The sequence below is a fragment of the Bos mutus genome, chromosome 22 (assembly GCF_027580195.1).
Source record: "Bos mutus isolate GX-2022 chromosome 22, NWIPB_WYAK_1.1, whole genome shotgun sequence".
Lineage (NCBI taxonomy): Eukaryota > Metazoa > Chordata > Mammalia > Artiodactyla > Bovidae > Bos > Bos mutus.
In genome coordinates, this window is record NC_091638.1 from 68,741,081 (window position 1) to 68,762,660 (window position 21,580).

Genomic DNA, 21,580 nt, shown 5'->3' on the forward strand with positions numbered 1-21,580 from the left:
ATTCAATCAGTGCAGTGCCCTGTACAGTAGCATTAATGTCCATATGCTACAGACAAAGAAGCTGAGATGCATAGACATTAAATGACTTCCCTAGTTGCCAGCTGGCGGGTGGCTGGCCTGGCTCTGTAGGACTCCAAGTTGCCTCAAAACTGGGAAGTCTGTTCCATGGTCCTCAGCCAGAAAGCGGCATGGCCAACATTCTAATCCTGTTCTGCCAAATAGGAGTCTTGGACCAACAGACTACACTGCTAAGTTGTGTGACATTGGGGTAGTGACTTAACCTCACTGTGCCTGGATTTCTCATCTATAAGTAACAGATAATACCCATCTCTGAAGGTGGTTGTGAAGATGAAATTAGCTACCGCAAGGGCTAAAAGAAGTCAGAACAGATCAGGGAGTAGCCAACGTCCAAACTCTTTTAACTATTCATCTGCCCTTAGAACACTTAAAAAAATTGATCATACACTTGACCAAAAGGAAATTGTATTTTTTAATTAAAGATTAGAGATTTTAAGACCATATTCTGAAGAATCTAAATAAATATAAATTAGTAAAAGGACAACCAAAATATTTTAACTTGGTAATTTTTTTAAAAAACACTCACAAAAATCCTAAAGGAAATGACTAGAAAGCAGTGACAGTCACTACCCCATGAGAGTCACAGCTGTAGCCTTTACCATTACTAGTACGGTAATATCATCATTAACAGTAATAGTACATTTTTATTTGTGCGTTAGCCTCTCTCCTTTGCTAGACCATGATTTTCTGGAAGCAGGGGCTGAATTTCATTCAGGGTCATATCTGTCAATCTGTTTTACATCTAGTAGTTGCTCAAACAGCGAATGATTCTTTTCTCCCCTCCTCCCTAGAATCTGTTGTACTTACTGATAATGTTTCCTTATTTTTCAGATGATTTAAATGTTTTTATTTTTCCTTTTATGTCCACAATATTAACTTCATTTTTATTAGTTACACTTGCTTAGTTTAAAAAGTTAAAGATAATACATAGAAATAGGAGAAAAAGTAAAAATTACCTGCTGCTGCTGCCAAGTTGCTTCAGTCGTGTCCGACTCTCTGCGACCCCATAGACGGCAGCCCACCAGGCTCCCCCGTTCCTGGGATTCTCCAGGCAAGAATACTGGAGTGGGTTGCATTTCCTTCTCCAATGCATGAAAGTGAAAAGTCAAAGTGAAGTCGCTCAGTCGTGTCTGACTCTTAGCGACCCCATGGACTGCTCCAGCCATGGGATTTTTTCCAGGCGAGAGGACTGGAGTCAGGTGCCATTGCCCTCTCCAAAAATTACCCACTACAGTGGAAATTTGGTGATTGTTCTGTCAATGCATTTTTTTTTGTCTCCCAGCATGGCTTATGAGATTTTAGTTCCCTGACCAGTGATCAAACTCGGGCCCCTGGCAGTGAAAGCAGCAAGTCCTAACCACTGGGCCACAGGGAACTTCCTCAATGCATTTCTTTATACAGTTGTATAATGTTATGTAAATGTCCTTGGACTGCAAGATCAAACTCGTCAATCCTAAAGGAAATCAGTCCTGAATATTCATTGGAAGGACTGATGCTGAAGCTGAAGCTCCGATACTTTGGTCACCTGATGTGAAAAACTGAGTAAAAGGCCCTGATGCAGGGAAAGATTGAAGGCAGGAGGAGAAGGGGACAACAAGAGAATGAGATAGTTGGATGGCATCACCAGCTTGGACATGAGCTTCAGCAACCTCTAGGAGTTGGGGATGGCCAGGCAAGACTGGCGTGTTGCTTGGGGTCACAGTCAGACACGACTAAGTGACTGAACTGAACTGAAATGGGATCACATCATACATTTTTTTAAAATACGAAAAATATTTTAAAAACATGCTGGGTTCTTAAAATGTATTGGATAACTTCCAAGTACCTATTTCCCTCTTCAGCGTCTTCACTGATGACTTGTGTATCCTCCGTGGCTTTCTCCATACTCATATAATCATACGCATACACACGTATGGACTTTGTTTTACAAAAACAAGATCATGTAATAGCTATTTCTCTGCTTCTTTTCTTATTCAACAATATAGCAGCACAGAAGTCCCTCCAGGTCAGTAGGTATGGATTATCTCCTTTTCAAGGCCGCCTACTAATCCAAGTTATGGATAATCTACTTCATTTAACCAATCACATATTGATGGTAGTTTTCTGTTTCTAGGTTTCTGCAGTTACAAACAAGACCGCAGTAAACGCAATAGAAGACTTTGAACACATTGCATTATGTAATCACATGCCTTGTTTAGGGGCAGATTCCCAGGAGTGGGATTACCACATTGAACATGTTTTTTATTTTTCCCTGAAAGGGGTACAAAAAGTTTTTTAAGCCACACCATGCAGGACTTTAGTTCCCCAACCAGTGCCCCCATGCGTTGGGAGTGCAGTCTTACCCACTGGACCACCAAAGAAGTCTTGAGAGGTACAATTTTAATAGATAATAGAATGCTTTTCAAAAAACAATTCAAAGTAGTAACTTAGCTTTTTTTTTTTTTTTCCCGATTGTTGAAGATGTCTCATATCACCTTTAATTTGCATTCATGCTTAGGAGGTTGGTACTTTTCATGTTTTTTTTGGCTATTTGGATTTGCTCTTCTCAGACTTGTCTATTCAGTCTTTGCTTCTTTTCTGTTTTCTTTTAAATTACTTTTTAAGACTTCTTTGCATATTACAGATATTAGCCCTTTATCATATGTATGGCAAGTATACTTTCCTAATGTATTATTGTCTGTTGACTTTTATCATAGGTTCCTTTGGTAATTAACTTTGTTTCCTGTCTTCATAAAGTCTCTACCCCTAGATGACTCCGACAATCTCCTAAATTGTATCTGTTTTATCGTTTAAATTTAGGACTCTATATACCATTTACTAGCTAAATCTTTTCCTTACTGAATTGAAATACTTTTTTGGTTAGACTCTATCTTGTACTAATCCGTCTTTCCTACAGCAATACCATACTGTTTCATTAGTGTGTCTTTTGTATTGTATTATTTGGAAAGGCAAGCTCCTCAACCTAGTTTACAAATTTCTCCACTATTTTCAGTTATTTTATGACTTAAAAAATGATATAATAAATCCCAACTTCGCTGGGATTCTAATGAAAACGCACGGTATATGCAAACTAATTTTTGATAACTTCATATTGCTTTCCACCTAAGATATGTGTACCTCCACTGGCTCGGACACCGTTTTTAATCCTTCAATAATACTGTTTTATAGATCTTCTTCCTCCCACTTTTTGTTTTTTTCAAAAACAGGAAGTCCCCTTTTACCTGTGTTGTCGACGGATCCGGTTTACCGGTCCGCGCCAGCCCCTCCCCCACCCCTCGGTTCCGGGTTACCAAGGGACTCGAGGATTGACGTCACCAAGGGCTTCCGCGTCGGACCCGAGGGTCGACGCTGAAGCCAGGGACAGAGACATGGCTTTGCCCCATCTATGCCTGCGCGCTCCTGTTCCGCTCCTCCCCGACCCCAATTCTTGTTCCGCCAATGCTTTTCCGCCGCGACCTCTAGCTTAAACCCAGCGAAATTACTCCCCGGGGAAAGGGAGCAAGGGCGGGGGGGGGGGGAAACACAGACAGCCAATCCCAGGACATTACGACGCAACGGAGATTGATTGACTCCACCAGCTCAGCCAATGGGAGAGCTCTTGGCCCCATACGTCACAGAGTTTGCCCCACCCTATCCCTCCTTTCTGGACTCCGAGCTCCGTTCGCGCAGTAACAAATGAAGTGCGCGCTGCGACACCTCCCAGCTCTTCAGGCTCGGCCGCCATTTCCTCGCCAGGCCTAACGGTCCGGCCAATCCCAGCGCGCATCGAGAAAGGCTAAGGCTCCACCAATCGGAGGCCGCCGATTCCGACCCTTTGCCTCCGCTCGGCCCAATCCAGGCCCCGACCCCGTCGCCCCCGGTCCGCCCCCGCGGCGCGCTCTCTCCTCCCTCTTTGTGCGTCTCGCGCCGCCGCCGTCCGCCGCGTGAGAGGACGGGTTCCGCGCGCTCCGCGGCAGCGCAGTCGGGTCCCCTCCCCCCAGAAGATTCGCGAAGAAGCCGCCGCCGAAAAGGAGCCGCCGGTGCCGGTCCCTGGGGGCGCCATGGCGACCGGAGCGAACGCTACGCCGCTGGGTAAGCTGGGCCCCCCAGGCCTCCCTCCCCTCCCTGGCCCCAAAGGGGGCTTCGAGCCGGGATCACCGACTGCCCCCGGGCCTGGGGCGGGGCTGCTGGTGTCCGGGCCGCTGCCGCCCCCGCCCGTGGGCTCGGTGGGGGCCCTGACCGCGGCCTTCCCCTTTGCGGCGCTACCGCCGCCGCCGCCGCCGCCGCCCCCCCCGCCTCCCCAGCAGCCGCCGCCGCCACCGCCCCCCTCCTCGGGCTCCTCGTACTCGCCGCCACAGCCGCCCCCTCCGCCGCCGCTCTACCAGCGCGTGTCGCCACCACAGCCACCGCCACCCCAGCCGCCGCGTCAGGACCAGCAGCCGGGCCCGGCCGGCGGCGGAGGAGGTGAGTCGGGCCGAGAGAGCGCTCGAGGCGCTGCGCGGATGGGCCCGGCCGGCTGAGGGCCGCGCGGCGGCGGCGACGGCGGCTGCACGCGGCGGGTGCGCGCGCGCGCGCACGGGGAGGCCCGGGCGGCGAAGCCACGGGGCGCGCGGCCTGGTTCTCGGGCCTCGAGTGCGCACGCGCCTCAGGGGTGGGGGCCCGGCGGGAGGAAGTTTGTTGCGCGCAGGCGCAGTTTGGCGGCCGGGCTTTGTGCCCAACCTAAAAGCCGGCATTGGGGAGACCCCTTGTTGCTCTCCGCCCCTGGTGTTCAGGAGGAGTGTGGAGAGGGGATCGAGTGGGTGGTTGGGATGCCTCATGTGCAAGTCTGGAGGGCGGGAAAGGGTCAACTGATGACGTGGAGCGTCCTCTTCCTGGTTGTAGTAGAGTTCTAAAGGAAGAAAGTACCAAGAGAAGCTCCTTAAAACTTCTTTAATAAGACAAGGCTTTCACTTAAGAACCAAAATGGATGAAAGTCTTCAGAGGGTGTTTGGGTCCGATTTTTTGTGGCCCTTTTGGGGGAAGGAGTTTCTGTTCGTTTCCTCATTTCATTGTATCTACCTAAGAAGTATGACACGCCTCCTCTTGAGGCTTTTCCTCTGGGTCTGGCCCCTCAGAAGGCACCTTTTTGTATCAAACGGCAGAAATTTCTGCTTGTGTACTGGGGAAGAAAGATTTGGCTCCTGTTGTATAGCTTGTTCTTTGTTGAACTTAACGATACATTTTTTAGACCCTAAGTGTCCCACTGGCCAGGAAAATGATGACCTTAGCCAAACCTCTGAGGAGAAAAGTGATGTTGCTGAAAAATCTGGGTTTTTCAGTTGATAACCATAGGTTTAGTTGCGGTTTGTCTCAGGTGACTGTTGGGGAGGTGGGAGGAGCCAGAAGTTACCAATATTGCTTTATAGCCTTGAATATTCAGTCTGCTCTTACGTCCTGGGGCTGTTAAGAGGTTTATGGACAACTATGAGGTATATTATTATCTCAATACTTTGATTTCACTACTTGAAACTTTATGCACTGAGATTTCTTGTTTACATATTTCACAGCATTTCTGTGGACAAAAATTATAAATGTGCAATGTTAATTTTTCAGACCCAGGTCCCCTCCTAGTGGCCATGTCTTTTGACTTCCGAGGTTTGTCTTCCATTCTTTGCTGTTTCTTTTTAGGTCAAGTTCTCAGTTTCACAGTCTACTGAGGTTGTGTGTAGTATCATAAGTATCCAAAACTGCCTGTTGGTAGTTCTGCTGGTTTATGTTTGCATCTGATGAATCTTATCTCTTTTAGACTTCCCCAGTAAGAAGCGGAAGAGGAGCCGCTGGAACCAAGACACAATGGAACAGAAGACGGTGATTCCAGGAATGCCTACAGTCATCCCCCCTGGACTTACTCGGGAACAAGAAAGAGCTTATATAGGTAAATACACGTTCTGCACTCAAATGCATTTTCAGATTGTTACTGAACATTTTATTTGTTGAAAGTTTGGGACTTTACAGTTTTCTCTTTGAGAGGAGCTATGGTCAGATGACTTTGATATAATCCATCAGTTTTTGCTCTGTGAGTCCTGCATTTGTAGCTCCTTGTTTTGGTCTGTTGGTAACAGCAGTGTTCTCCATGAGTGCCAGAAGGGTAGAGGGGCCCGCTTAGGAATGAGAATAGTTCCCAGCCCAGCACCCCACCCCACCCTTTTCAGCTGCTGTTCATTACCAGTTGATGAGGTGAGTGTTACATGCCTCTCTGGACTTGGCCCCAGTGGAGAACACTGCAGGTATTGTAAACCAAGTACCTTTTTCACAGCCTGGCCTTTCACCATAATTTCATATTCCTCCTTTCCCTAAAATGTGGTCTTTTATTTTTTTATAGGTACTTTCTGAAAGGGGAAAAAACTCTCAGTTTAATCAAAAAATGGTTCTGAAAGTGTGTTTACCCCCCTTTTACCATTTTGTTGAATTTAACCTTTGCTTCAGCATCTTTTCTGGTTTGGTCTTTGGAGAGCTGTCTTAAAATGAGGGCTCTTGTGTTTACTCCTAAGGAACTCTGCAGGGAAAGGGGTACTGCTTGGATCTGGAATAATGAGGTGGTTAGGATAAAAGATCATAACTGTTGGGAAATTTTGAGAATTACGAATGTCCACAGTAGAAATGAAACTAACTTCAAAATTACCTTTTTTAAAAAAAATAAAAGGTTTTTAATGCAAGTTTTACATTTATTTATGTACCTGTACAGCTGTCTCAAAAAAGTTTACTTGATACACATTTCCTACTAACCAAATAAACATTGGAGTAAATTAGGGCAGAAGCCTCCTAGACCCATGAGGTTGTGTCCTTCACGAGTAAAAAACCTCTAGGCCATTGTTCTTGAGGGTCTTCATCTCTTTTCTAGACTGCTGAGAATTTTGAGGTGTTGAAATTGTCTTATCTCATTTTTACAATACTAATAATTCTTCTTTCCCTACTGTTGAGTCTACTCCCACCCATCCTTTTATGTCTTATATTTGACTAGTCTGGGTCTTGATAACCTTATGAAAATGTCCCTAGTGGAGTGATAGCCCAAGAACACAAGCAGATGCAGAAAATGGGAAAAACAGATTCATTCTTTACATTTCCAACTCTCTTCCTTTGGAGGAAGTTACTGCTTGGGTCCTAAGCGCGTTTAAAGGTGTAATCAAAGCCTGGGCTAGTGTAGGTCTCTTCTCCAAGGAAGATGGCAACCTTTAGATTCAGGTGCCGGTGGTCTCAATCAGCCCACATCCCTGCTGTCCAGTTACAAGAACTGCCTGCCTCCACGAAGGTGACTTTCACCTTGAGCAGTTGAGCTTAATGTTTGGCTGCCAAGTCAGAACTTTTGTAGCATAAAACAACTTGGGGGCCCACATGTGTCTTCGTGTTCTTTTATCTCTCTTACACAGGATGTCCCCAATATCCTCTTTTGATATTAATGTAGATTTTCATTTCTTCCCAGTTGGAGTGGATGTGGTGTTGGGATATAGCCCTGTGGGGTGTGTTTAAAATTAGAAGGGTGTCTGGGGTTAGACATGTGTTAATTCTTGGAGTTGCCTCAACTTGAACCCAACCCATTAAGACTTGCCCTTGTTAGAGATACCTGCTTAGGACACTTAGATGCTACAAAGGTAAGAAACAGGTGATCATTCAGCATGCGAAGAAAGTGATCTGGCTTCACACTTCCCATTATCTTGAGAAAATCAACTGGGTAATACTTCCCTGGAGTCACTAAACTTTTGTGAAACCATCATCTTTTTCATATACAGCCTCATTTGGTCATTTGTCAAGGTCTGAGGGCCCCACATAACTCTCCTTGACCCACACTTTTCATTCTCTGCACCCCTACTTTTATTCCCCATGTAAGGAGTGAGTCTAAACTTCTTGCCTTGTTACTGGTGTATTAAGGTATACTGATTGTCATAAAATTTGAATGAAAACAACAGGTATTGGGAGATCCTTACTAGTACGGATCTGGTTTTACAGAAAGAATATGCACAAACTTAAATATGAGACTGTTGAATTGGTTATTAAATGTTTTGTTTAAGGAATTTTAATCCTGGTATCAATGAAAATGATCTTTGCTTAACTGGTGTTTTTCCTTGTCCCATGTTAATTGAATCTCATTTTGGGTTATGTTTAAGTTTTGATGAAGGAAAAATAAAATCTAAGAGTCTAGCACTCAAGAGTGTAATTTGGTGGGAACAGGGTATTGGTGATAACATACATGGTTTAGTTCTGGGTGCCAATTGTATAGCAAGCCTTGGTGGAGAGGAAGAGGTAAAACGCCTCCTAATAATTGTTTTGATGTTAGCCTTAGTGAACAGTCTATACTGCTAACCCCTCTTCCAACAAACTGTTTGCTTCCTTAAGTGATAACCATTTTGAAGTGAAAGATACTTAGAGATGTAAGTGGACTCCTGCCAGTAGATGGTTGGGGGTTTTTGCCTCAATGTGTTCACTGATCACGTCCCTTTCAAAGTCTCCGAGTTCTTCATGCTTGTTGTTGAGATTTGAGATGTTTTTTGGTAACATTGTCTTTTTTCCATCCTTTTTTTTCTTTCCTAACCTGGTTTCTTCCAGTGCAACTGCAGATAGAAGACCTGACTCGTAAACTGCGCACAGGAGACCTGGGCATCCCCCCTAACCCTGAGGACAGGTTGGGAAACAGTTTTAACCAGCTGACAGTAACGCTTTTACCTTTTTCTCAATACGTTTTACTGGTGGCAACATGTTGTGTCAGTTCAATAAAATCCTAGTAAGAAGACTGGTACTGTGACCATTCTGGGAACTAGAGTGTAAATTAGCAGTTAAATGGTCAGTCATCAGTTAGCAGAATGGAATGAAATTTAATTACTAGCAGAATCAAAAGTTACAGGAAAACGGACAACTGGTTTTCAATTGAAAAGTATGTAGATTTTAACCTGATTTACCCACTAGTAGGGACAGTGAGGTGGCCCATTAACCAGCAATTTCAGTACCTCCTTTGGCTGAAAGCCCAGGTGTAGCGTGTCCTCACAGGTACTACACATTGTAGGGAATAAGAATATTTTTGAGCATCACTGAATTTGAGCAGGCCAGAAACTGTCTGGTCAGCTTATGCTGCAGTCTCCTGCTCATGGTTTTGAAATAGACAAGATTCTAACCAACTTCCTTCATCACTGCCAGTTAATTTTCAGCCTTGGCCATTGCCTGGGGTGTTGGGAGGGGCCAGAATATTTTCACCTGTTTTGGGAAGGCAAGCAACCAACCAATTACTTTTTTTTTTTTTTTTAAAGGGAGTGTGGTCCTCAAACAGCTGTGGTCATGTCATTTCAGTTTGTAATTTCTCACCTCTAAAAAATAAAAAGTCTACAAAGTTTGAGGGAAATGAACTTTTTTTTAACAGGAATTTTATTGGCAGGCCAATATTTGAACAGCTAAAATCTGGTCCATTTAATAGAAAGGCAATGTGCCTCCTCCGTGAAGTGTCTCTTAGTGCATGCAGCATAGTTGAAAACACTTTGCTTTAAAAAGTAGTGTTTTTGGCTTGCTACCCATTTTAATAACTTGTTAAATCAGGAAGATGATGTAATGGTTTTAGAAGCCACTCATTTAAATAAGCACCTTTCTGGTGTCCTGTGTTAAGCAAAGTAACATATATTGATGCTTTTCATTTGAGTTAATTAAATTTTTATTTTTTCACCTGTAAATTTTGGTTGGAGGGTTGTTATGTTTTATATTTTGATTTTTTTTTTTAGATTTGCTTTATAGATTATAGACCACAACTGTTTAGTGCCTTTTTGGCCTTTTTTCCTGTAATAACATGTCCACAGGTTACCAGGCAGTTCCTTAAAAAGTTGAATTTTTAACAAACCTTCGTTTCCTGGAGAATTTGGATTAGAAATTAGATGACCTCTAATACTATTCTTACTCAAAGTGAAGAAGTTGGGCCAGTCTGACCTCTAGAATATTGGTTTTTGCCTTTCACTTCCACAATTTGGAAAGAGGTTACGCTGTTGTGGGGCCTTTAAATGACCAATTTGGTACTGGTAAAGCTTCTTTTGGTGATTAGCCAGAAGTGCTTAATTCTAGACAGCTATGAATGAGGTGGGAATTAGAAATGTCAAGCATGTTAGAAATAAAATCAGAGGAGAGTTTTTTTTTCCTCCCTTGAATTCAGTTTGAAAGAGGCCCTAATTAATGCCTGATGGTTTTGCTTTGAAAGAGCCCAGGTTGGAGGGAAATGCATGAGTTTCTCACTTAAGGTTATTTCTTAAGAAGGTGTATTCTCAGTATGAAGCCACTTTATGCCATTTTGATGTTGCTTAAGTTGCACAGTTAAAAATGTTTTAAAATCTTGTGTAGATTTAAATGTATAAGATGGTAGTCTAATGAGCTGGGGTATGTTTGTCTTTGTTCACTATTACTGGATTGTGCTAACAGTTTATACAGATGCTAGAAACGGAGGTGTCATTTAGCCGTCATTAGTCATGAACAAACCTGACCTTTTATTCCATCGTGTGTGTAACGTGGTATGACATGGTTCCCTTTAGGCTGAAGACAGTGGGAGCAGCCGAGTTCAGTCCTTGCTCTCCAACTAGGCAAGGTTCTCTCAACTAAACAAAGGGTATAGGAATCTTGACTACTTTCAGGATGTTTTTAAAATAACCTGATCCACATGGTCTCTTCCCTTCTTGCAGCTGCTACTAAATTTTCATTCAGAATATCAAGCTATGGTCCTTTTTGTAATCTTAACTCAGAATTCTAGGAGTGTAACTTCTCTTTTTTTTTTTTATTACCGCAAAATCCAGCTGTGGTAAACTGATCATTTTATCATTGCTATTTTTTACTTGTAGCAACAGCATTTTACTCCTTTAAAAAAAAAGAGAGAGAAAATCTGCTTTCTGGACTTGTAAACTCTGGTGGAGAATCATAGGTTTTCCCCTTGCTGTTTGCAGGTTCAGACCCTAGACAAATACATGACCAAATCTGCATTTGCAGCCTCTCAGAGAAGCTGCTTTAGCAATTTAACGGTTTTCTCTACCCAGACTCCCTAACCTCGAACAGCCAGAAAACAGGTTGACTCCTGGGCCTTGGACACTGCCAGCCAGGCCATTGAAGGAAAAGCAGAGACGAAGCCTTGAACCATCTCTCTCCATTGTGGGGGCCAAGTAGCTGCAGTAGCCTTGAGTCCCAGTTGTATTGGGTTAAAGAGCTCATACTTACTACGTGGTAGGGGTACAGCCTCTCTTCCAGTTAGGGCATGAGCTCTGCAAGAGTCATTTAACATTTTACCTAAACTTGGGGTTTCCGTGGTTCATAAAGTTGTAATATGGTTTTTTTTTTTTTCCAACAAAAGAAAATTCATATTTGGCAAGAAGACTCCAGAGGATGATACAGTCCTTGCCATTTACAGTCTAGAGATTTTCCCTTAGAAGAACAGACTTTTTTTCCTCTCATCACTTTTAGAACAAAACCACTTTTTTCCTTTCTCACACACACCCCAGTCCCCCTGATGCTAAGCCAGTTTCTACCTCCCTATTCCACACGATTTTGAATAGCACACGTTATGGTCGGTTCCTCCGAAGAGTGTTGTGTTAGGGTCTTGAGAGGCAGAGGGGCTGGGGAAGACTTATTTTAGCCCGTGTGGGAATGAGAGTAAAGTGAAGGCAGAGGGGTGACGGTGGTCTGTTTCCCACAGGTCCCCTTCCCCTGAGCCCATCTACAATAGTGAGGGGAAGAGGCTTAACACTCGCGAGTTCCGCACCCGCAAGAAACTGGAGGAGGAACGGCATAATCTCATCACGGAAATGGTTGCCCTCAACCCTGATTTCAAGCCTCCTGCAGATTACAAGTAAGCCAGGGGACTGGGTGGTCCGGGATAAAGACCCCAGCGGATTAGGTGTGGTCTGCTAGAGCATTGTAGATACTAACCTCTCACTCCTTACCCTGTCATTTATAACAAAACGTGGTATAGAAGGTTAGTTCTAGAAGAGCTGTTGAGGTCACCTCAGAAGTGTGCAGAGTCTATGAGTCTTTTCTTTCTTAGACCTCCAGCAACACGTGTGAGCGATAAAGTAATGATCCCACAAGATGAGTATCCGGAAATCAATTTTGTGGGGCTGCTGATTGGGCCAAGGTGAGTACCTGCTGTTCTGTGGAATACAGAATTCCCAAGGATCTGGGAGGAGCTCCCTGGGTGGCTTGGTGTTAAAGAATCTGCCTGCTGATGTAACAAACATGGTTCAATCCCCGGGTTGGGAAGATCCCCTGAAGGAGGAAACAGCAATGCACTCCAGTGTTCTTGCTTGGAAAATCCCATGGATAGAGGAGCCTGGTGGGCTACAGTCCATGGGGGTCACAAAAGAGTCAGACGCAACTTAGTAACTGAGCACTCATGCAAAGACCTGGGAGATGAGTCTGTCTTGTGCCTTTCTGGGTACCATCTTCCTGCTTTTGGTAGGATGTTCACTTTGGCTGAGTGAGTGCCTTTTGGTGAGAAAATTTTCCGTTTCACCGCAGAGAAGTCAAATCTTGAGGATTGCTGTGACCTTAACTTAAAGATCGTGGAGCTGTTGGTGGGAAAATCTCATTCTATACACTCACGGTTTCCTATCACTGCCCAGTGAGCCACTCTGAATTTCCATGTTGGGTATTAAAGCCATCTTTTCTGCCTCTGATAGAGGGAACACCTTGAAGAACATAGAGAAGGAGTGTAATGCCAAGATCATGATCCGGGGGAAAGGTTCTGTGAAAGAAGGGAAAGTTGGGCGCAAAGATGGCCAGATGCTGCCAGGAGAAGATGAGCCGCTTCACGCCCTGGTCACTGCCAATACCATGGAGAATGTGAAGAAAGCAGTAGAACAGGTGAGGAGTCAGGAAGGAATCCTCCAACCAGAAATCTAGGTGGCAGTCCCAGGACTTACATAACTGTGCCCGTTGCGTCTCCACCAGATAAGAAACATTCTGAAGCAGGGTATTGAGACCCCTGAGGACCAGAATGACCTACGGAAGATGCAACTTCGAGAGTTGGCTCGCTTGAATGGGACCCTTCGGGAAGATGATAACAGGTACGTATGTGATTGGTTTAGAGGAACAGGCACAAAAACCAGAACCTACGGAAGAAGGGTGATGGGCCACAGCCATTGAGGTGACCTTTTTCTTTCAACAGGATCTTAAGACCCTGGCAGAGCTCTGAGACCCGCAGCATTACCAATACCACAGTCTGTACCAAGTGTGGCGGGGCTGGCCACATTGCTTCCGATTGCAAGTTCCAAAGGTGAGGGCTTCCTGGTAGCTTCTGGTGTATAGGACAGCTCGTGTTAATCTGCAGACCCAAGAGCTTCCTTTCAGTGAGTTTGGTCTATTAACAGTGTGATGCAAAGCCCAGAATGATTAGAAACAGTCGATGGTGAACATCCCTACTTTATTATCTTGAGCCCAGGGAACCTGAAAACTTCCCTTCTGGGTATAGGTATTTTCATGTGGCTCATTGCTAACTGCTGTTTGTTGCTTATGGTTGGTGTTGCAAGACAGCTTGTAGTTTTGACCAGTTGCAATCCAGCATTTGATAGCAATGTTCTTCTACTTCAAGTGATGAATATAAAAAGCCTTGTTAAGGAAGTTTTGGCAGCTCCTCTGGTCTTGCATAGATTTTCCTTCCCTCATACCTGCAATGTGGAAATTGATGAAACTTACTGTTTTGGGAAAACCTGAACTTCTCCTGGCTTCCTTTCACCTCTGTTCTTGCCCAGGGGTCTCTGCTGTGGCAGAGGTCCATGTGCTTTTCCCAGATGGAGAGCTGGGCACAGAGCTGACGAGCTGATGGGACTGTTTCAAGGAAGGGGTTAGAAAGGGTGACTGAATTCCTCTAAACTTCCTTTGTGTAAATTCTTCAAAGTAAAGGTTTCCATCTTAACGAGTCTTCCCCACCCCTTTTCTCTTTGTGTCTCTACCCCACCTTTAGGCCTGGTGACCCCCAGTCAGCTCAGGATAAAGCACGGATGGATAAAGAATACTTGTCCCTTATGGCTGAACTGGGGGAGGCACCTGTGCCCGCATCTGTGGGCTCCACCTCTGGGCCTGCCACCACACCACTGGCCAGTGCACCTCGGCCTGCTGCTCCTGCCAACAACCCACCTCCGCCGGTGAGTTTCGGGAGGGGGTTTTCACAACCTGGCCCCCTCTTCTCTTCCCAAGAGATGGGAGTACGTGGCCAGGTGCTTGGGGTAGGACAGGTGGACATGGCCGGCAACATTGTTCTTTCGGGCCATCAGGAATGTTTGGGGACCTCTCAGTTTGGGAAGGTCTTGGCCTCTTGTGTCCTGGTCCTGTGGCACAGCCGAAAGAACAGTGTTGCCGCCAGAGGGAGCAGGCAGGGACACTGACGGGAATGCTCTCACGTAGTCTCTCATGTCCACTACCCAGAGCCGCCCACCCTGGATGAACTCCGGCCCGTCAGAGAGTCGGCCCTACCATGGCATGCATGGAGGTGGCCCCGGTGGGCCCGGAGGTGGCCCCCACAGCTTCCCACACCCGCTGCCCAGCCTCACAGGTGGACATGGTGGACATCCCATGCAGCACAACCCTAATGGACCTCCACCCCCCTGGATGCAGCCGCCACCACCACCGATGAACCAGGGCCCCCACCCACCTGGGCACCACGGCCCTCCTCCAATGGGTAAGTAAGTGTCAGACCAGAAACCTTGGGGCTTTGGGGTAAGCAGGGCTTTACATGGCTGGGAGCAGGTCTCAGAGGGGTTGAGTGTCGGTGCTGAGTCTCTTGCTGAGGCTTGGTCTCCAGGTCAGGAGGAAGTCTCCCTTATGGTTCAGGAAGGGATTTCTACATGGGGTATACACGTGGGGCCTGCCTCGTAGAGACGGCATTCAGAACAGCTCTTGTAAGTGGCCATCACTGCCACTTGACTGAGCTATTGTGGGGGTGTATCTTCCCTGGTCAGTTCCAATGTCCTGCTAAGTCCCTGCTCTTTCCTTCCATCAAGATCAGTACCTGGGAAGTACGCCTGTGGGCTCTGGGGTCTATCGCCTGCATCAAGGAAAAGGTAACAGCCTGGTTGGTGCTTCCTGAGGGGTGCTGCCTGCCTAGGCTGGGGAGGTAGTGGGAGCCCTGTGGCGAACCCGCCTCCTCTCCTGAGGCTTCATTCTCTCCGCCTTTCTGCAGGTATGATGCCGCCGCCACCTATGGGCATGATGCCACCGCCGCCGCCGCCTCCCAGTGGGCAGCCTCCGCCCCCTCCCTCTGGTCCTCTTCCCCCATGGCAACAGCAGCAGCAGCAGCCTCCGCCACCCCCTCCGCCCAGCAGCAGTATGGCTTCCAGTACCCCCTTGCCATGGCAGCAAAGTGAGTGGAATATTTTGGGCTGGTGGGGGTGGGTGGGATTGGGGGGGTGGGGCTGAGAGGAATGAGAGACCCTCACAGCTCAGACAGGCAGGCAGACACCTTGGGATGAGACTCTGGTCTCTGCTGTGGGGTAAAAAGAAAGGGCCTTGTGGCCCCTGGGGGTCTGGGGGAGGAGAGCTGATGTCTGGCGAGGCTGTGTCTGGAGAGAGGTTTGTGGGGGCTGGAGGGGAGCCCACCATCGTAGGCTGGGAGCCGCTGGCTGGCCCACGCCTGCGCCTTAGGCCCGGGGTTGGGGGGGTGCATGCATGCTCTGGAGAGGGATGTGACTGGGGCCTGAGAGACTGCAGGGATGGGACCGGGGAGTAGCTGTGGCCTTGAGGTTGAATGTGCCGTTCGGTGGTGGCGGCGGATGGGCGGAGGGATGTCAGAGCCGGTTCTTGTGTCTGGTACCTTCCCCTCGGCCCTTCCAGGGGCACTGGTGACAAAAGGGCTTACTCCGCTAAGCCTAGAGACCTTGAGGCTGACCCCAGGGTAGTCCTGCCCGCCCCTCCACCCCCATTGCCAGGACCACCCCGCCCGCCCGCCCCCCACCACCGTACCGCATGCCAAGCAAGGAGCAGGCATCCCTTGCCTCCCCATCCCAAGGCAGCAGCCGCAGAGAGCCGCGGTGTGCCCCCGCGCGTGTGACCTTGGGCTTCTTTACCACCCCAGATACGACGACTACCACCACGAGCGCTGGCACAGGGTCCATCCCGCCATGGCAACAGCAGCAGGCGGCTGCCGCAGCTTCTCCAGGAGCCCCTCAGATGCAAGGCAACCCCACTATGGTGCCCCTGCCCCCAGGGGTCCAGCCGCCTCTGCCGCCCGGGGCCCCTCCCCCTCCGCCGCCTCCGCCGCCTGGTTCCGCCGGCATGATGTATGCCCCGCCCCCTCCTCCTCCGCCTCCCATGGACCCTTCTAACTTTGTCACCATGATGGGCATGGGGGTGGCGGGCATGCCACCCTTTGGGATGCCTCCAGCTCCCCCACCGCCTCCACCACAGAACTAGACTTGGTTTTTTAAGAAAATATATATTATATATAGAGAGAATTGGTCTCGTTTAAACACACGCCGAACCTCACCATATGGAGCCAGACATTGGGACGCACGCATGTGATTGTGTGCACGCATGTGTGTGTGTGCACGCACCGGGCTGGGCCAAGCGACTGAGGACTCGCTTGGGAATGGGCAGGTGGTAATGGGGCGCCAGCTTGGGCTCTCCTGGCGCCCTGTAGCATCGAGTGTCTTCTTTGTCTTCTTTCTCTCCTCACCCAAATCCCTTTGCCTCTCCCCAAACTGGGCCGCCAGGATCCCTCCCCGCGGCGGCGATGGCCCGAGCCATGAGAGTGAGGACTTTCCGCGCCCATTGGTGACCCTTCCAGGCAGACAGCCTCAGCAGCGCCCCTGGTGGACAGGATGGTTCGGCAAAGCAGCCTGAGTTATTTTTATGGACGGAATCGGAACACGCTGGCTCCATATTGTGAAATTTTTATTAATTTTTTCTTTTTTCTTTGTTACTTCCTTATCTCTTCCTTTCTTCAGACTCCGTCCAAGGAGATGCTCTCCCCGGTCTTCTGCTGCAATTAGATTCCTTTCCCTTTTCTCATTCCTGGTTCTTTAAGGAGAGAGGAACAAGTGGTTTTTAGGCAAACAATTTGGGCCATCAGTATGGCGGGGCGGGGTGGGGTGGGTGTTTTCTTTGGTTCCAAGATTTTCAAACTGCCATATTTTTTTTCAAGCTGAGATACTTTTTCCCCTTAATTTTAAGTGTAGGGTTTTGTCTCTGCCACTCTCGTGGGGTAGTGGGTTAGTCCCCAGGTTGAGGGTCCATAACCAAACTGGCACCCCTGCCCGTGGTAGGTGGAGCCATGTAAGTTGCCTGGGGCTTGTCTGCAACCTTCAGAGCCCTTTCAGCGCTCCCTGAGCTGCCTCAGATTCCGTTTGTTCCTCTCCTTCCTGGAAAGGCTAGCTTTTACAATTTATTTTAATCCCAAACGTCTGAATGTTCTGCAGTGTTGAGGGGTTTGAGCCCCTTGTTTTCTTCGTTCTGCTTCCTTTCCTCCTCCCCTCCTCATGGAGTGATTATGTTGACAATAATATATGATGCGCGTTCTCTTCACTGGTTTATCAGCAGACGTTTCTCTGGGCTTTTTGGTGTATGATTCAACACTGCGTTAAAGGGGGGTGTTCCATTGAATAAAAGAGCAGTGTGGTTTTCTGGGTCTGTTGTTTTTCTTTCTCTTACACTTGTGCCACTGTCGGTGCCACCACCAGTTACGGAAGCTGTGTTCAGCACCTGGCCCCACTGCCCCTTGCCCAGGGGAGCCTCTGGAACCTTCATTAAGGAAGTCCGCCCCCCACCCCTTGGTTCCCGTTCTCCCTCCCTGTGCAGGTCTGCTGGGGAAGCTGGTGTGTGGGCGGCCCCACCTTCTGCTAGTTTACTGATTACTGGCTGAAGACCAGGTTCCCCCTTCCTGGTCTCTGTCCTTTTGAAGGCCTTTCCCTGGGGCTTGGACCCCCACATTCGATGAGCTCCAGTTGTGATTCGTGCCTGGAAGCTGCCACCTGACTGAGGCCCTGGGCCTGGGGAGGCCTCAGCACGAAAGGTCAAGCCAACTAATCCTGCCTGTCAGGCTCCAAGCTGCTAAAATTAAAACCGCCAAGTGGCCTTTTCTCTCTCTGCTGGTGACTTGCAGCCTGCCACCATGGCAGGCTTTGGGGAGAGGTGGGGGCAGGGGAAGGGGCCCCACCTTGTGCCTTGTAAGCACTTCACAGAGGGTCCCAGGCTGTTTTGTTCCCTTGTGTCTGGGCTAATGGACAGGCCCGATGTGGCACCAGGAAAACCCAGCTCAGGACTTCTGGGGTCGTGAGTGAGGTCCTTGATCAGCCGCTTTTGCTGCAGTTCTCGGAGGGAGCTGCATGGGGCCAATGCTTGCCATCACCTTCCCTTTGGGCAGGCTGAGGGACAGCAAGCTCTGCAGCCCACAGCACTGGGACAGTGGGGACAATGCCGGCCTGGGCTCTTCTGCAGCTTGGAGCTGGGGCTAGCCCTGCTGTTTATCCTGAGCAGGCCCTTGGTGTCTGAGCCCTGTCCAGCTTGCCTGGGCTGCTTTGCTGTAGGCCTGCAGGGGTTAATGGAGCCTCAGAAGCCAGACCTATTCACTGGGTCTCCTCAAGCAGGCCCTAAAGGTCCCTTGACTGAAAGAGGAGAGATCTTTCTTCTTTGTGCTTAGCTGACAGAACGGGGGCAGGGCCTGGGGCCTGGCAACCCTCTTTGACCTTGGCTTCAGCTCACTGCTTCCCCCACAAGCTCGGTTTCCCTGGTGGGCTCATTGGGTGGTTAATTGGCTCTTTGAAGCTCTGGAAGAGGCAAAGTGGCGCTATGTGGGTTTTAGAAATAAAATCAATAAATGACTTAACCATAGCCCAGCTATCTCCTCCGTCTCTCTCCCCTGGGGCCAGCTCCATTCCTTTGCTCGCTCCCTCTCTGCTCCCTGCTGTCAGCTTTTGTTAAGGTTTTGGTGAGTAACAAAGTGGCTGACTTGGGCATCAGTCTCGGCCCTTTCTCCAAGGCAGCAAGCACCTGCCTTTGTGGTGGAACCAGAGGGGTGAAGAGGGCTTTCCCAGCCACCTTGGACCCCTGGGGGAGGGCAGAGCCCTCTACTTGACCCTGTTCTGTTCTGCTGCAGCAGCAGTGTCTTCCCTGCCCGCTTAGAGCCAGGTTGGTGGAAGGAATGTCCGTTGGGAAAGGTCACTGTTAGGGCTCTGTTACTGAGACCCCGCCAAGTGCTCTGGAGAAACCCAAGATTGGTCCCAGGAAGGAGACAGGATTTCTGGTTGGAAATCTAGTAGGCCATAAACAACCTCTGAGTTAGTTAATGTATCTGTTTAGAAACCATTGGACATAAACAACAGTGTTGGTTCAGGGTTCAGGCTGGGAAAGTGTGTTTCAGGGTTCTTTAAATCTCTAAAGGGAACTTTGCTAGTCCAGTGGCTTAAGACTGTGTGCCCAATGAAGGGGTCAGGGAAATAAGATCTGGCATACTGCAGCTGGAAATCCTGCGTGCACCCCCTGCAACTAAAGCTCTTGTGTGCAGCAACTAAGACCCGGCACAGGCCAAATAAGTAAATTAACTATTAAGTCTTCCCTGGGGGCTCAGTGGTGAAAGAATCTGTCTGCCAATGCAGGAGACAGGTTTCATCCCTGATCTGGAAAGATCCCACAACTAAGGAGCAACTAAGCGTGTGTGCCCCAACTACTGGGCGAGCACTCGAGCCTGGGAGCCCAGGCTACTGAAGTCCAAGCCCCCGAGAGCCCGCGCTCCACAACAAAAGAAGCCGCCTCAGTGAGAAGCCTGCACACGGCAGGTAGAGGGTAGCTCCTGCTTGCTGCAACTGGAGAAAAGCCTGCACAGCAACGAAGACCAAGCACAGCCTAAATAAGCAAAATTATATATAATATGTATGGATGTGAGAGTTGGACCATAAAGAAAGCTGAGTACCAAAGAATTGATGCTTTTGAACTGCTGTGTTGGAGAAGACTTGAAAGTCCCTCAGACTGACTGCAAGGAGATCAAACCAGTCAATCCTAAAGGAAATCAGTCCTGAATATTCATTGGAAGGATTGATGCTAAAGCTGGAAGCTCCAATACTTTGGCCACCTGATGCGAAGAAACTTGACTCATTGGAAAAGACCCCGATGCTGGGAAAGATTGAAGGCAGGAGGAGAAGGGGAAGACAGAGATGAGATGGTTGGATGGCCTCACTGACTTGATGGACATGAGTAAGCTCCAGGAGTTGGTGATGGAAGCCTGGCGTGCTGCAGTCCATGGGATCGCAAAGAGTCGGACACGACTGAGCGACTGAACTGATACATAAACCTATACACACAACACCAGTGGGGAGTGAAATGGGGGGACTTGGGGAAGCCAGTAGGTCAGTTTCAGTCTTTGAATTTCCATCATGCTGGGCTGGGGGATGTGAAATAAAGAAGGGTCTCCTGGGGTGGCATTACCCTGGAAAAGACTGGAAAGTTCCAGTGGGTGCCATAGACACAACAAAGGCCAAAAGAGCCCAGGAGAAAGGTAGCTGGAGAAACCAACTCAAAGTATCACATTTGTTTCGCACCAGAAACAGGTTGTGTCCCAGTTCAGCCAGTTCCTTGAGAGCAGGGGCAGGGTGATCACCCAGTTGATGAGCAGGGGGAGGGGTGTGGATTGAGTTGACTTGGGGAGCAGAATAAGATAGGAATGTGCTCTGTTGGGAGCAGGTTCTTAGCAGCAGGAAAATTAGGGGTCAGTGCAAAGAAGGTTTGCGTGGCAAAGGATGCGGCCACCGTTGGGGCATGAGGTGACAACACGGGCAACTGGTGCCAAAATGCCTCTGAGTTCTCTTTGGCATTCCACAAGGAAGGCAGGCCAGGCGGCCCGAGATGCTGGCCGAGCTTGGCGCGGGGTTGAACCTCCCCTGAGGCACAGCCCAGGAGGAAAGGCTGAGGATGGGAACTGTTACACACCGAGAGCCACCAGGCATTCTTTTGAAATGCAAGGTGTAGAATACTTTTAAAATGCAAAAGAGAAAGTTTTCTGTTCGTGGGAACTTGGGGTAGCTGTGTTTTGGCATCCTCTTCCTGGTCTTTTTTTCTTTGAAGCACACTCTAGGGAAGACCCGCCCAGATGCTGTCTGGGAGCAGGGGCAGAGCAGGGCTTGGCTTTCGGAAGACTAGGAATTTGGCCTCCACACTAAGCTGGTATTTCCAGGGCTGGATCTGTTGGGGCTCAGAAAGTTCTCAGAAACAGCTGGGCCGTCCTTGAAACAGACTCTGTAGCATCCTGCAGCTGGCCAGCCCTCTGATGTGCTTCCTTGGCCCTCAGACCAGAAGACCCAGGCTCCTCTTCCCCAGGTCCACCACTCTAGGAGGCCCAGCCTCCTTTGAAATAGCACCAGGCCCTGGGCTCCTTTTGCTCAAAGAACAAAGCAGGGGACTTCTCTGGTGGTCCAGTGGCTACAACTCTGCACTCCTAGTGCAGGGGCAGGTGCCACCCCTGGCCAGAGAACTGGATCCCACAGGCCGCAACTAAGACTTAGTGCAGCCAAAAAACAGGAACAAAGCAGAATCTATGACCAACCTGCTGCTGCTAAGT

The 21,580-nt window shown here is 48.5% G+C and overlaps 1 protein-coding gene across 12 annotated transcripts; it reads left to right on the top strand.

Moving 5' to 3' along the window:
• Positions 1-3,744: 3,744 nt before the first annotated feature.
• Positions 3,745-17,659, top strand: SF1 (splicing factor 1). 12 transcript variants are annotated; one of them, XM_070358906.1, is made up of 14 exons: positions 3,745-4,521; positions 5,843-5,971; positions 8,638-8,713; positions 11,738-11,890; positions 12,086-12,175; positions 12,720-12,903; positions 12,991-13,106; positions 13,208-13,315; positions 14,003-14,183; positions 14,443-14,716; positions 15,039-15,098; positions 15,218-15,397; positions 16,109-16,313; positions 16,746-17,659. In XM_070358906.1, exons 1-14 carry the CDS (start codon positions 4,119-4,121, stop codon positions 16,873-16,875), a joined length of 2,289 nt encoding a protein of 762 aa, XP_070215007.1. In that variant the 5' UTR covers positions 3,745-4,118; the 3' UTR covers positions 16,876-17,659. The 12 variants fall into 12 exon arrangements, with proteins under 12 accessions (XP_070215007.1, XP_070215006.1, XP_070215008.1 ...); XM_070358909.1 differs by having other exon boundaries at positions 3,748-4,149; XM_070358911.1 differs by having other exon boundaries at positions 3,748-4,149; positions 4,365-4,521; positions 16,109-16,835.
• The last annotated feature ends 3,921 nt before the right edge of the window (positions 17,660-21,580 follow it).

Excerpts from the sequence above, each read along its gene's own strand:
- SF1 (XM_070358905.1), top strand. The coding sequence starts at position 4,119 with ATGGCGACCGGAGCGAACGCTACGCCGCTGGGTAAGCTGGGCCCCCCA. Across the intron at positions 5,972-8,637 it reads ACAAGAAAGAGCTTATATAG|TGCAACTGCAGATAGAAGAC; the intron begins GTAAATACACGT and ends GGTTTCTTCCAG. Across the intron at positions 12,904-12,990 it reads TGAAGAAAGCAGTAGAACAG|ATAAGAAACATTCTGAAGCA; the intron begins GTGAGGAGTCAG and ends CGTCTCCACCAG.